Source organism: Synchiropus splendidus, chromosome 1 (genome assembly GCF_027744825.2).
Source record: "Synchiropus splendidus isolate RoL2022-P1 chromosome 1, RoL_Sspl_1.0, whole genome shotgun sequence".
NCBI classification, from domain to species: Eukaryota; Metazoa; Chordata; class Actinopteri; order Syngnathiformes; family Callionymidae; genus Synchiropus; species Synchiropus splendidus.
The window spans coordinates 15,922,579-15,936,779 of record NC_071334.1 but is presented as its reverse complement, the minus strand read 5'-3'; the positions used below and the strand labels follow the sequence as shown (position 1 = coordinate 15,936,779).

Below are 14,201 nucleotides of genomic sequence, written 5' to 3'. Positions count from 1 at the left end.
GTGCGCGCCACTCCATGTTCCCTGTCGAAGTGCAGTGGCATATGCTTACCGTTCCAATGGAATTTGAATATGCGTAAATTCATAAAATAACGTAAGTGATGATCATTCAAAGAATACAATGCCCACCTAGCATCGTTTGACTCAATTGATAAATGTTTTTATCTTGTCAATCCATTGATTTATTTTGTCTTAAATTAGCTGTATTTGCTGTGTATATTTAGGATTTTTTTGTGTCTTCATTTGTTCGGAAGATGGGTTTGAGGTGTGGACTAACTTGTTGCGACAACCCCTGAAGTAAAAATCGAAAGGCTTAACTAAATTTAATTACGTTGTGTTGCTGTGGTTGCATATATATCTGAGCCTACTTGGTTTTAAAATACAATATTTTTGACGGAATATAAAGGATGATATTATGTATGGCCGATATAAAAATGCTCAGCAGATGGCGCTGTCCAAAACAACATCCAACTGCCCGTAAACAAATAGAAGAAGAAGACATCCGCTTCCTGTTTGGCCAGGACGTCGGAATACTGCTATTTGGTTGGTAAGGTAACATTATTATATTTTATTAGCAAACGTAAAAAAAAAGCATCAGCTATGCTATGCTCAGTTATGGGGATTTACCTTTTTTGTTTTGCAATTAGAATATTTGATATTGGTTTGGTTTATCCGATGATGGTTTTGTCACGTTACCGCGCCGCAAATAAATGGAAAAAAAGAAACGCTCGATGTTATATCACGGTGGCTTATCCTGACATTCGAGGCCCAAACTTATCTAACTGGTGAATCATTTGTGTTGTTGCAGAAACCAAGAAAATGAACACGGGAGGAATAAAACAGGAGCAGAATGAGCCCCAACAGCCACACAAAGCTTCACAGTCAACTGAACATTCGCTGGAGGAGGTGGGTGTTGGTCAAATGTTTATTTTTGTTTACTTCACATTCGCCACCAATCGCGACTTCTTGTGTTTCAGCTTCATATAACTATGCGTTTAAAATGTTTTGTCATTGAATGATTTGAACTGCTTTCTTGAAAACCGGAAATATAGTTGAAAAAAAGGCCTTCTTCAAAATGTTTGTTGCCAGCGACCACACTGTTTCATGGCATAAAACGTTGCTTAAAAGATGATGCTTAAATGATGTGTAATAAATGTACTGCTTATACATTAAAATTCTGTCAATTATTCGACTCTTATGATACTTATTTGACTACACGAATGGAATTGTAGTTAGTGTAGTTAGCTATTTGTTTTATTATTATTATTGTTATTATTATTGCTCTTATTGATGCTACATTATAATGTCACACTGCAAAGTAGCTTGCAACCCAAAACAAAAAGGACAGTGGCATCTAATTGGACATCGGGCTTAGCTTTTATGTTGATGTTTTATGTGTCACAAGAGTTCCATGGAAGATTCACATTCAGCATACAGGATAACACATTCAGTTATCTTGTATAAACCAGCAACTCAATGCACTGCAGAAGAATTTTCTAATCTAAAAATCAGATTTCAAGTCTCAAGATATAAAAATATAATTGTTTTTTGTTAATGAGCTGGCGAGAGATCAGACATGAGTGTACTGAAAATGCTGAATCATGCTTCTCGACAGCCGAAGAAGAGAGGTTGGCCGAAAGGAAAGAAAAGGAAGAAGGTGCTCCCAAATGGTCCGAAGGCACCGGTGACAGGATATGTCCGTTTTCTGAATGAGCGACGGGAACAGATGAGGGCCAGGCATCCTGACCTTCCATTTCCCGAAATTACTAAAAGACTTGGGGCGGAGTGGACTCAACTAGCTCCTGATGACAAACAGGTATTTATCTTCAATTTTCGTTGTTGCATCACATCCTTCTTTGCAAATTCTTCTTTGGTGTTTGATTGTTGTGTATCAGCATCATGTGGTTTCTATCCACAGCGCTACCTGGATGAGGCGGAGCGTGATAAGGTGCAGTATGCACAAGAACTGAAAGAGTACCAACAAACCGAGGCCTTTCAGATCACTAGTGCAAAAATACAAGACAAGAAGTTAAAGAAAGGTAAAACAAAACAACAAAATTATTTTTTTTCTTTCTAACATGCCTTTTCTGTTTAAGAAGACACTCCATCGATATTTATGGGCAGTGGTTCAGGGTTATCTTTTCCAAAGGTAAGTTCTGTGATATTGATTTCTTATCCTTTATTTGTGACTTGTATTAACACCTTTAGTACAATAAACCAACCAGGCTCGCAATTTCTCCTCTAGGCTTCTGAACTCTCGAGTAGGTTTGACATTCCAATCTTCACAGAGGAGTTCCTGGACCAGAATAAAGGTGGGTAATGGAGCTCAAACAAAGCACATTATTTGGCTTCTACCTCTGAAATGTATTTTATTGTTCATTACCTAAACTAGATCAGAACAGCTGAATAGTTCAATATGTTAGAGATAATCTGGGAGCGGCTGAAGTGGAACTGCTGCTCATCTACATTGAAAGAAGCCCATTTACATGGTTCAGACAATGTGTATGGGTGCCAACTGGCCTTCTGCCTGGAACTATATTCCAGGCTTTTTTAAGTTCAGTCTTTGGGCAAACAAAGGACCAGAAGAAGAGATACTTAGTAGATTAGTGTGTTCTCTGACACGGGAAGTTTTGTGCTTTTATTCCACCTTCTCCAACAAGGGTATGACAATGAATGAATGGATGGATGGAAATTTGTCCTCTTTTCGTAAAAAAAAAATGCAAGTCCCAATTCTTATTGTTTTTATTAATATGGATTGAGGAAATTCAAGGTTCTCAGGGCAGCATGGTAGGCCAGACACATCAATGATGGACCAGGAGTACAGTCTACCACCATTACCCACAACAGGTGTAAAATACGGAAAGGAGCAAGTGGTGATGAGAAATGAATTCCTGGAAGTTAACGCAAAGTACTGCTATTCTCTTTCCAGCAAAGTTGAGTTCCAAGTTGGTAATGTGAAAATCTATTAAGACCAAGAAGCAGCTCATCACACACACTGGCACATTACAAATGGAAGATGAACCGGAGTGATGAGTAATGACTGAGAGTTATACTATCAGAAACCTTCTGAGGACGACATGTAATGGACATAAATGATGTGTTTTTTTATTGCTTATTTGAGAGGCCGTCACGGTAGCGCAGCCCGTAAAACAAAATGTGCGCCACCATCTCAAGGGAACCAGGCAGCCTCCCAAAACTGCCACCACACAGTCTTAAGTCATGAGCAATTGTGTGCTTGCTGTAGCTAGCTAGTCTACTCAAGTATATATACAGACAACCAAGTGATCTGTATAGAATGACATATATTGTTGATGATATTCTTTGCTGAAAATATCGCTTTTACCCTTTTTTGTAGCCCGAGAGGCAGAGCTGCGACGGCTTCGTAAGGCCAATATTGAGTTTGAGGAGCAGAACGCAGTGTTGCAGCGGCACATCAAGGACATGTACAATGCCAAAGAGCGAATGGAAGCTGAACTGGGACAAGATGAGAAGCGCACACAAGCCCTTCAACAGCACTTGCTGACCATTAAACACATATTGGTCAACAGTCTGTCATCAGTGCCTCTGCCAGGTGAGTTAATTCAGGATTAAATTGTAAAAAAAAAAAAAAAAAAAAAAAGACATTAAGCGTACTTTAAACACAGGTCATTTAGCTGTGTTCCCAGGCTGTATGGTAACGCAAATCTCTTTCATTTTTGATGGAAGTCTGCTCTGTAATTTAACTTTAAAAATGTTATATTGTCGTGCCAGCTGGTGAACTGCATCCCTTTGTTTGGTTTGGCGTCATTTATCAGGCATCTTTTCCCAAAGAATTCAACCACATTCTTTTTCTCACAGATACAGGTGAGACGGCGTCCCTCGGAAACTTGGATTCATATTTGAGTCGTCTGAGCGGAGTGCTTGAAGGAAACCCTCATAAGCACCGTGCCTTGCTTTCACAACTTTGCAAACTTCTTTCTCACCTGGACAGGTAAGATTTGTTTTCATGGTGTAACTTCAATATGTTCCATTTCTTCTATGACTTCAGAAGTGCAAAGAAACTGGTGTGTTCTGGCTGTGATGTTTGCCTAATGGAGCTTCTTTTTTTTCCTTCTTTTTTTTACAGTGAGAAGTTGTGAGCAAACGTCCTTCCTGTTGCAGAGGCTTGCTCAGGTTTTATCAAAAGGGTACTGTTTCTCGGACAAATTCCACAGTCGAGGCTGTTTTGGCTTTCTGTGCTGTTGTGGCTTCTAATTTGGACCATGTACATAGGTTGCTTTAATCTGAGCAGGGATCCAGACAAATGCAGTTGTACACAAGGTCTTGTTGTACCACTGCAAATGAGACAATATTTCAGTTTGTCATTTGCTGTTCAAATGTATTGCTGTTAGAAATAGAAGAAGCAATGCTGAAAGTGCACTGTTGGTGTGCCTCTAGTTTGCTTGCATTATCATAAATGACTGTTATTGAGTGGATAGTGTCCATTTATTCCATATTTGTTAATGTTTCAAGGATTCATTAAAACATGTTTACACACTATGGAATCAATTGTGCTGTTTCTGTCCATATATAATGCATATACTGAATGTCGTGTGCTGGTTAAGTGACTTGGTGGTTCAGAGAGCTCACTCGGTCCACCGCGGAGTACAGAGACAGACGAATGTTTGCCACCTTCCAATATGAATAACGCCTCTCAGCACCTGCTCCATACAATGGAAGCTCTGGGCACTTGTTTCCGGCCCTAGGAGGAGAGATACCGCTGGTCATTCCAAAGCCGTCAAAGTCATCAAATAGTACACCTCCATTCTCATGATCTTTTTTTTTTTTTCACTTGACAAGCAGCAAAGTTGGTCGATGGTAGTTGTTTGCCATTTTCAGCAGGGGGAGCCAGCTGACCGCATAGTCGACCAGCAGTTGCAAGCTGCCTCCAAGGCACAAATACTATGTTTGAAACACATCCCCGTCGTTTTTAAGTTATTATTCAGGTCAAACACACACAAAAATTAAAAATAAAAAGCAGCCCATAGTTTAGCTTTAAAATGAATGAATATAAATTCCAACCCCCTCTAATGCATTGTGAACGTGATTATAAAAAAAAAGATTTAAGCTTATCGGTTCGACGCTCTCCACATGATATGACTATGTTCCGTACGTAATTTCAGATGAAAACCCGAAAAACCCCTTCTTTTTGATGTTTAAAGGCATTTGACTGTCATTATATACGCATGTGGATTAGTGTGTAGACGTATTTGTATTGTAAAAATGTCAATTTCGTACTTGAAATATGAATTATGTATTCGTATTGGTTGAGGTAAAACAGTTAATAACGGAAGGCGAGTCGGTCCGAGCCCGCCTCCGCGTGACGTCACATGAAAGCACTGTCCTCGCGACGGCGGTGCTGAAGCTGAACAAGATGGCTGGGAGCTGGGGAGCGGAGAGCTGAGGAAGAAGGGGAACTAGCCGCATATCTACAGCTCCAAGACCAGGAAAGGCTCCATGACGCGGGCGTTCACTTTGAATTACTAAAGCGTCCTGTCTGAGGCTTGACGTGGCGAGCGCTTGGTTCCCAGAAGCGGCTCGTGACGTCCATCAAAGACCACCGACCCACTCCCCGGCAGACCAGCGCTCAGATCGACTCAAGATCGGAAACTCGATCGCTGCAACACAGACATGTCATTGCTCTGTGTTGGAGGTAAGTGGCGGATACATGATGACATTCTCAACCGTCATGTTTTCTTTACTCCTTCTGTGCCATTCATTATTTAGCGCCAGTCGTGTCCCCAAATCTACTGGGAGTAAACATTTCTAGAAAATTACTCACCATTTGTCACCACTCAGTCGCCTATCCTTAGCCTTTTTTAATACTACTTGACTGAATTGATTCGTTTGGGTATTTAACTGGTGACCTCCGATGTGGTTCTGCAGGCTGCTCCAAAATACAGTTCAGTTGGATTCTGATGAATCAGCATTATCTTTTTCATGTTACTTGGGTGGACAGTGAATTGCAAAAAGATTTAGTTGAATGTTGAAGGGTTAATGGCTAACAAGTGCCCACAACTGGTGTGGATACTGAACTTTAAAGAGGGAATAAAATCAATTTACTCATTTACTGGGTGTGTCATTATTATTACTGTTATTTACAGTGGATATCTGGAATTCTGACTTCATGTTTAGTGTTATGGAGTGATGCTTCATATAGGTAGAAGCCATTGAAACCAATAGATAAGAGATCAGTAGATTGGCATATCAAGTGTTAATTAAAAAAGGATGAAGTACTTAAAAAAATTAAAGTCAAATTGAAATACCAATGTGGTGCAGCCTCATTATAGGCGGTATAGGCAAAGCCTCGCATCAAGATAGTTTCCACTTTTCAGTCCATTTTTTCAGCAGACATTCGTTCTGAGTTTCTCTGCGCTTTCTGTCCTTGGTGGGTTTACTCAAGCAATCTGAATAGATGTTGCTGAAAAAGATGCTTTCAAGTTAAGTCCTGACTCATAATACTCCACAGTTGTGAGGTGAATATACCCTGTAATCTAATAAGGCCCGGTGATCTGCAACCCGGACAAGCAAAGATTTGGTCACCTGTATTTTGTTTACAAAATCAGAGGTAATAAAATAAGGTGGAACAATGTCTATTGCTATTTAGTAGTAAGCCAATAATTTGCTATAAATCAATTTTCTACAGGCCTGTATATGAACAACAGGAATGATAATTAAATCATTTCTACAATCAACACTGCTTTTATTTCCACCTCTTTCACTATCACAAATATTTAATGGCCGGCACACATTTTACATTTCTGAGAAGTAAAATCATACTCAGCATTTATCCTCTTGCAAATGATACTATGGCAATGGAATGAACCAACTTGATGTCAGTGCAAATTCTGAGTTTAAAATGATTTTTGAAATGCTTTTTGTTACATTTTAAACATAAAATGATGTGTTGGAAAGATTTTTTTATGGACCACTCTGTGTAGTAATGCCGCGTCAGTAGAGAACACATATCTGTCCCCTATGATTATTTGCTATTCGATAGTGACACTGTCCTGCTGATGGCACGTCACCATTCTTGACATGGTAGAGTGTGCCATGAGAGCTGAGCTAGCATATTTGTATGTGAGTGCCTCTAAACACTTGCTGCTTGTTAGTCACTTTTAGCTTCCCAAGTTAAATGCCTATTCCTATGCAGTATCTTCGTTCAAGCTATTTATGACATTTGATTTAAAGACAGTATCTTTGACATAAAGACAAGAACCAGAGTTAGAAGTGGCACAGTTAAGGACGCTCAGGTTCTCATTGGGAGAGAGGACTTGGCAAGACAAGATTAGAAAGTAGTATATGAAAGGGACAGCTTGGAGACAATGTTAGGGAGGCTATACTCAGAGGGTTTGGACCCATCTCGAGAAGTACTGGGCAAAAGACGCATAGGAAGACCGCCACTTAGGTTCATGAGCATGAAGACCTTTTTGAATTTGCCTTGTCCTTGAGTGGACCAGCAGTGCACTACAATTTTCATTTCACGCACTTATCAAAAATGCCAATCATTACCTTGGTAACTTAAAAGAGCTATTTTATTGGGAGACAAGCTGGTTTGGTCTCTAGACTCTAGACTAAAGTTCAGTAGAGTACCTATTTCAAGTGGATAAGTGGTTTTGACACAAGATGCACTGCAATGGGTTTTCCAGAATGCGTGGCTGGCTCCTTCACTAAAAATAGGGTGAGGAGCTCAGTCATCCATCATAGTCAACTTACTTAGTCAGTCACACATTAGAGATGATGTTCAGCAATACATAATCATAGCAGTTTTTTTCTTGCATGTAAACAAGTGTTTATCCAATCTTATTGTTTTTTTAACCATTTTTGGAACATTATAATTCAACAGTTTGAATGAATTATCATTAGATATTGATTTTTTATTTTAGTTTTTTTAAGGGTGATTGGTAAAAGTCTTGAGTGTGTGATCAGTTTTAGTCAGAAATATGTCAATAGTTTAGTGCACCTAGAGGTATTTAGTTTATTAAGGACAACATATTTTGAGTCACATGTATTTCTCTTGATTCCACCAAAATAATTATTTCCAAGGGAAAATCATGCCTGCTGGTAATGCAGTGCCCCGGGGCTTGGACATTACAAGCAGCCAGTTTTAACCTTCGATTTCTTTCTCTTCAGCTTTAGATCATCCTAATTCTAAAAGATGATATTATACCATGTGACTCTATCTCAATTTAACCTGTCAAACATGTCACTAACTTGAGATGTAGTTTGTCACAGGTATGTTTATCTTTATTTATGCACTCTTTCTCTGTTTTTATTGTTGGTCATTTAACTTGCCATTATTTCTTTTTGCTGCAATTTCATTACAACAGGTCCCCATCATTTAAAAGGAGCATATGTTTTCATAATATCAACTAGATATGCTAATTATTTGCATTACAATGCAAATACTCTCAAAAGACTGGATTTGTGCATATACTCATAAGTCAACACGTTCACGAGTGTATTTGCCCTGATTAACAGCTGACATTGTGTCCAACTTTGCAGAATGTCATGGTCCTCTCTGCCCCTTTGCTTGCAAAACGTCAGATTCTATCACATTTCCAACAAGAAAAAAAAAAAATCCAGTGAGGGTTTGCCCCAAAAACAGCGCTCAGGCTTCACCTATTCCTTTAACTGCTTATTTTTCATGCCTCTGAGGATTAGGCCTCCCACCACCCCCGCCCTCTTTCTGGCATCCCCCCCTTCCGCCCCCTTCTCTGTCACACTGAAGTGGTTATTTTTAGTGTTGGGGATGCAGCTCGCTGTGCCTGCATACACAGAGAGATTAATGGAGCATGAGCGAGACAGGGATAGAAAGAGAGAACACGTGCGAACTCTCCACATGGCAGGGGAAAGCTTGTGGAAGCAAGTGATGGAGTGAGAGTGAGCCGATGACAAGCTGGTGCTGAGGAAGACGACTGTGAGGGAGAGCGAGTGTTGGCAAGTCTTCAGACGAGGTGCACCTGTCATTAACTTGCTGTTTAAAAGATTTAGTTTAAAAAAATGTTTTGCACTTTTGCCATCGCTTTGATGGTCTTGCATTACCCTTGGGCCTGACATCAGCAGAAAGAGGATTTTACATCAAAGTTCTGGAATCAAATTTGCATCACATTATCTGGAAACTGCCTCATTAAACCTACTACATTGTGAAGACGTTGCATGATTTACTTCTCTGATGGAGGAGCACCTAGCGCTGGTATAACCTACAGTGACAACACTATTCAGTTGGCATTGGCCACAGTCCCACGTAACTCCATGATGAGAATAGGCGGCGTCCACTGAATCAATCTCGTTTGAAGCAATATCTAGCAACAATCCAAGGAGGAAATACCGGGGTATTATTTTAAGTTGTATTTTCCTACCAACACAACATGGTACATCTCATGTATACAAGCAGAAGGGAGATTGCAGGGCTGGTAAAGTGACATAGCACCAACAGGGGCCAAGCTAACACAGAACATATATGTTCAAATTGCACTGAATTTGTTCTCTCATTTGAACTAACATCTATTCAGAATGAACCATGTGTGTCAATAACAAGCTGTTGATGTTATTCAGAAAAAAAGTCTTCACATCTTCCCTCTGCTCTTGTTTGCAGTGAAGAAAGCCAAGCTTGATGGACCCCAGGGTGAGTTCAAGTGCACCAAATTTGTGGCTTTTGTTCAGTTACACTGGATAATCACTACTGTTTTTGTGTTCAACAGAAAAGTTCAACACGTATGTGACCTTGAAGGTACAGAATGTTAAAAGCACAACCATCGCCGTGCGTGGCAGTCAGCCATGCTGGGAGCAGGACTTCATGTTGTAAGTGTGCTTTCACCTCCAATAATATCTATATTCACATTTTCCATTTCATCTTCTGTGTTCTGCTATGAATGCTGCACATATCTGCAATGACTTTCACCTAATTTCCCGTTTATGTTTTTTCAAATATATATATTTTTTACATATATAATTTAAAGGATGATTACAAAACATCAACTTGACAGTTCATCTATTGCACATTTCTCCTTTAGTCAATAGATTAATTTTAGCTTCCTTAATCACACATATGTCATCATATATATAAAACAAAAGCAGTACGTTCTTAAACTGAAGAATAGCTTTCCCTCCATATGCGCTTCTGCACTTTAGTCCCAGTGAAGCACAGACGATCACTCTTCCCATCATCCATCTGTATGATTCATCCATCTCTGGAAATTGAATAAGAGTGCTGATCCATCGGCCAAGTCCTCAGGGCATTGGCTGATATTTTGGTTTAAAACGGCTTTGCCACAAAGTGTCTGCATTTAAATTTGTGTATTTTTTATGGTGTTAATCTGCACTGATTCAACCCCAACCTGAACCACTTCTTTCTCGCGCTTGGTGCCGAACAGTGAAATCAACCGGCTAGATCTGGGTCTGACGGTGGAAGTGTGGAATAAAGGACTGATCTGGGACACCATGGTGGGCACGTTGTGGATCCCTCTTTGTAGCATACGGCAGTCAAATGAGGTAGAGATCCCTTTTTTTGTCCATCCTGCAGCAGACATATCAAGTATATGAATTCATCTTGGTTTTAAATAGTATCCGCAATACGTTCTTATAATTTTACTTGTATTACTGTCTTGAAGCATGTTTAATCCCAAACAACTGAGAGATTTTCTGAGGGACAATTCAAGATTTTCAGTGATATTGATTTTTTTTCTTCAACAAATCAGATATCATTCAAATTCCACTGTGTGTTTCATTCAGGATGGACCTGGTCAGTGGCTGACCTTGGACTCCAATGTGATCATGGCTGAGAATGAAATCTGTGGTACCAAAGACCCAACTTTTCACAGGCTACTTCTGGATACTCGCTTTGAACTGCCATTAGGTTTGGCTTTTATTCTCTGTACATTTTATTGTATGTTTTTTTTAATATATTATAGCTGCGTTTTAGCCTCACAGGTAATACCGCATTGTTGAACTCTAGAACATCATGTCTCATGTTCTTGTCCACAGCTTATTGTCTGTATTTTTTGCTTTAAATACGATGATTGTTCCAGCAGTTATCTGCTGTCTGTATAAACTGGGCTAAACTAACATTTATTTTCAAGCGATGAGTCATTCTCAGTGTTGATTGTTGCAGACATTCCTGAGGAAGAGGCCAGGTACTGGGCCAAGAAACTTGAGCAACTGAATGCCACGAGAGACCAAGATGTAAGAAGCTAATTAAAGGATTTTTTCCTTTCAAGTTGCCTTTTATAATACGACCCCTCCCTCTTGTTCCCAGTACCAAGAAGAGGAAGAGCGACCTCTCCATGGCCCATCATCACAGTGTTGTAAGTATTAGCAACCCATTGATGTTTGTTGTATTGGTGCAGCAGCACCAGCATTGGGAAAAGACATGGAGTAGAAATTATGATGATAAATAAAGCATGAGTGTATGTGCTAAGGAGTGGACAGATCTGATGTGAGCAATAGAGCAAGCGAGCCTGTCTAGTCTCACGTATGGTTTATTGGTGTTAGATATGTGATGAATGTGCTCTGACATATGCTGCATTGTTGAGTAGTGATGATGGCACATGGAGGTGGTGCGGAGTGTGTTTTTGATGCGTTACTGTTAGTGCCATGTAATGAAACATATCAAAAAAGGAACAAAAAACAGTCAGGCTTTACTGAACAATGACTTTTTGCAGTGTCATGACTACACACTTTTATTTCTATGTGTTTCATCTACTACACATGAATTTGTTTTCTTTTATTCTTTCAGGTAACTGGAGTTTGTGGGGAGATCAGCAGAGTAAGTTTCCCACACCTGTCTACTGACTTCAAGTCTGCCCTTATTGAAAAATGTGGTTGTGTTTGTTTGAAAGCTTTTTTAGCTTTAAGGTGTTTCCATTATTTTGTCCAACCCCTGTAGATGCATGCATTATGCATTTAAAATATTAAATAATTTGTCAAAAAGTAAACTTATCACACCTGGTGTGTATGCCGACATGTAAGCACACTTTCATGCACTGACATTTATTGATACATGTTCCACAATCTAAAAACAGAAGCCCTTCTTTATTGTCTTTTACTTTTACATATATACATATATTTGGATTCATCTCATGTGGGTTGATTGATTTAAAAAGAGATCTACAGGGGTTGGACAAAATAATGGAAACACCTTAAAGCTAAGCTTTAAGGTGTTTCCATTATTTTGTCCAACCACTGTAAATTGAATATCTTGCCTCTCCCAACCACACATGCTGCGTTTGTTTGAACAGATGACGACCCAGACAGCGCTGTGGATGACAGAGACAGTGACTACCGCAGTGAAACCAGCAACAGCATGCCGCCTCCGTATTACACCACTTCCCAACCCAACGCCTCCATGCACCAGTATCCAATAAGACAGCACCACTACAGACACTCCTACAATGATTCCATCCATGAAATGGACTATGACCACAGATCCATAAGGTAACAGAAGTTTTCCTTGTAAAAGTTCAACTGAGGCTGTGTTCTTTTTCCTTTCTCGCATGTGTACACCCTCCCTAATTTCAAGCACAAATCAAATGTTGCTTTTGGAAAAACCCTTCCCTGACATCCTTCTGTGACATGGTGACAAGTCCCAACGTCTCTGTTTTGTTGCTCTTTGTTGTACATGGTAACATAGTCCCTTGTGCTTTCCTCTAGAGGATAACCCAGGCCTCAGTGTATACAAGCGTACTGAGGTGCAAAGTTCTTGTATACAGGTTATGTATGAAGTGGCCTTTGTGGTTATTGTGTCTGTGTGGATGTTGTATGATTGACTGCATCCTAGTCTGCATGCACGATGCATCATATGAATTAGTTGGCGTGCAGAAATAACATTGTATTTCTGCATTTTTTTTCAAAGGCAGCTCACCATGGAAACTGCTGCTTTGCCCAGAGAAGCTAAAACAGAAAGTTTGGTCTTTTGATTGGTTTGACTTGGCTTGATCTGGCAGTGCAGAGGCTCAATGTGGTTAGAGGTTCTTTGAAAATGTTGTTTCTGAGCAATACTGATGCTCCTCTCCTGCCTCTCCCCTCCCATCACCTCCCTTCCTGCTCCTCTTGCCAGACGCTATGATAGTTTAGACTCGGCCACCAACGGGCGCAGCGATATCGACTCAGGCTCAGGCTCAAGCCGTCGCACCAGTCGTCAGTATTCTCTAGACAGTAGGCAATCGCTGTCAGATAGGTGGGTCTCTGTACCTCCCTGTACTGCTCCTCTCCTCCTGCTCCAGCCTGTGACTCCGTTTCGCTGTGACGTCAGTGGTGGACTTGTCCCGTCCTCCTTGCTCAGTGTGCTTGCATGCATGTGCTCTGACCCTATCTCAGTGTCTGTGTATATTTCCAGAAAATGTCTTCATGAATTTCCCCCAAAATGAAAAAACACTAATGGCATCTATTTTGTCTGATTTTTAAGAACCACCGGTATATTGTATCATAGTTCCTGGTGCAATGTTGTGTTGCTGTTTAGGTGAACAAAAGGTTTCAGTTCAGTCACGTCAGGAACATAGTAGTGTTTTCAGATTCATCATTTCATTGCCATGTATGAAACGGAATTTCAGAGAAGCTGTGCGGATACGTCACTTAGATTTTTGGAAGAATAGCAGGAATGTGGCCTGTGTGCATCTGCGGCAGTGGCAGTTGGTTATTACCATTCTATGTGTAAGACTTTAGGAGGAGCCATACATGGTAGTTATACTCTGTGTTTTCATCTTTGAAATTTCTAGGTTTTTTCTAGACAGGCAACGTCAAACATTATCTAGTCAGTCGTCATTCATACACAAGAGGAAATTGAGAGCAAATTTGAATCAGAATTAAATAGACATTGCATTTGCCATTGTATGACTCTATATTGTGTCCATATTTGTTGCTGTCGAAACAAAAACTGCTAAAGATCATTCATTTCCAAGCAATAACAAAAATGATTCTCCTTGACTCAATCTCTGTGCATCTATTTTTATAGTCAGTAATGTGTGAAACTGTTTAAACCATGTGAGATTTTATTGTGCTATTATACTTTATGTCTGTCACAGTGTCCATGGTAACCTCTCATATTCTCATTAGCTTGAACTTGCTTCTCCTATGTGCTGCTTTGAGCTTGAAGGTTTATCTCCTTCTTTGGTCACAACAGGAAAAAACACTCACTGAACCTCTTGGGCCCCTCAATTTAGTTTTGTTTTTTTTTAATTTTGGTAGCA

General features: G+C 39.9%; 2 protein-coding genes across 15 annotated transcripts in view; both read left to right on the top strand.

The window, feature by feature from the left end:
- Positions 1 to 27: 27 nt before the first annotated feature.
- hmg20b (high mobility group 20B) lies at positions 28 to 4,504 on the top strand. 7 transcript variants are annotated; one of them, XM_053846630.1, is made up of 10 exons: positions 28 to 91; positions 443 to 544; positions 806 to 903; positions 1,613 to 1,813; positions 1,916 to 2,036; positions 2,094 to 2,146; positions 2,243 to 2,309; positions 3,353 to 3,568; positions 3,835 to 3,967; positions 4,103 to 4,504. In XM_053846630.1, the coding sequence occupies exons 3-10, from the start codon at positions 817 to 819 to the stop codon at positions 4,113 to 4,115; spliced, it is 891 nt and encodes a 296-aa protein (XP_053702605.1). In that variant the 5' UTR covers positions 28 to 91; positions 443 to 544; positions 806 to 816; the 3' UTR covers positions 4,116 to 4,504. The 7 variants fall into 7 exon arrangements, with proteins under 7 accessions (XP_053702605.1, XP_053702624.1, XP_053702614.1 ...); XM_053846649.1 differs by having other exon boundaries at positions 30 to 91; positions 443 to 540; XM_053846639.1 differs by having other exon boundaries at positions 66 to 91; positions 440 to 544.
- An 846-nt stretch (positions 4,505 to 5,350) lies between these two features.
- unc13a (unc-13 homolog A (C. elegans)) overlaps positions 5,351 to 14,201 on the top strand; it is a 33,670-nt gene continuing 24,819 nt past the window's right edge. For 5 of the 8 annotated variants that reach the window (XM_053876917.1, XM_053876897.1, XM_053876907.1 and 2 more), the window contains exons 1-10: positions 5,351 to 5,668; positions 9,614 to 9,643; positions 9,720 to 9,819; positions 10,392 to 10,509; positions 10,750 to 10,873; positions 11,129 to 11,199; positions 11,273 to 11,321; positions 11,753 to 11,782; positions 12,255 to 12,450; positions 13,073 to 13,192. In XM_053876917.1, coding sequence (XP_053732892.1) covers positions 5,647 to 5,668; positions 9,614 to 9,643; positions 9,720 to 9,819; positions 10,392 to 10,509; positions 10,750 to 10,873; positions 11,129 to 11,199; positions 11,273 to 11,321; positions 11,753 to 11,782; positions 12,255 to 12,450; positions 13,073 to 13,192 — 860 coding nt within the window. In that variant the 5' untranslated portion in view covers positions 5,351 to 5,646. The remainder of the gene's footprint in view (positions 5,669 to 9,613; positions 9,644 to 9,719; positions 9,820 to 10,391; positions 10,510 to 10,749; positions 10,874 to 11,128; positions 11,200 to 11,272; positions 11,322 to 11,752; positions 11,783 to 12,254; positions 12,451 to 13,072; positions 13,193 to 14,201) is intronic. The other 3 variants (XM_053876952.1, XM_053876943.1, XM_053876935.1) reach the window with 1 other exon arrangement.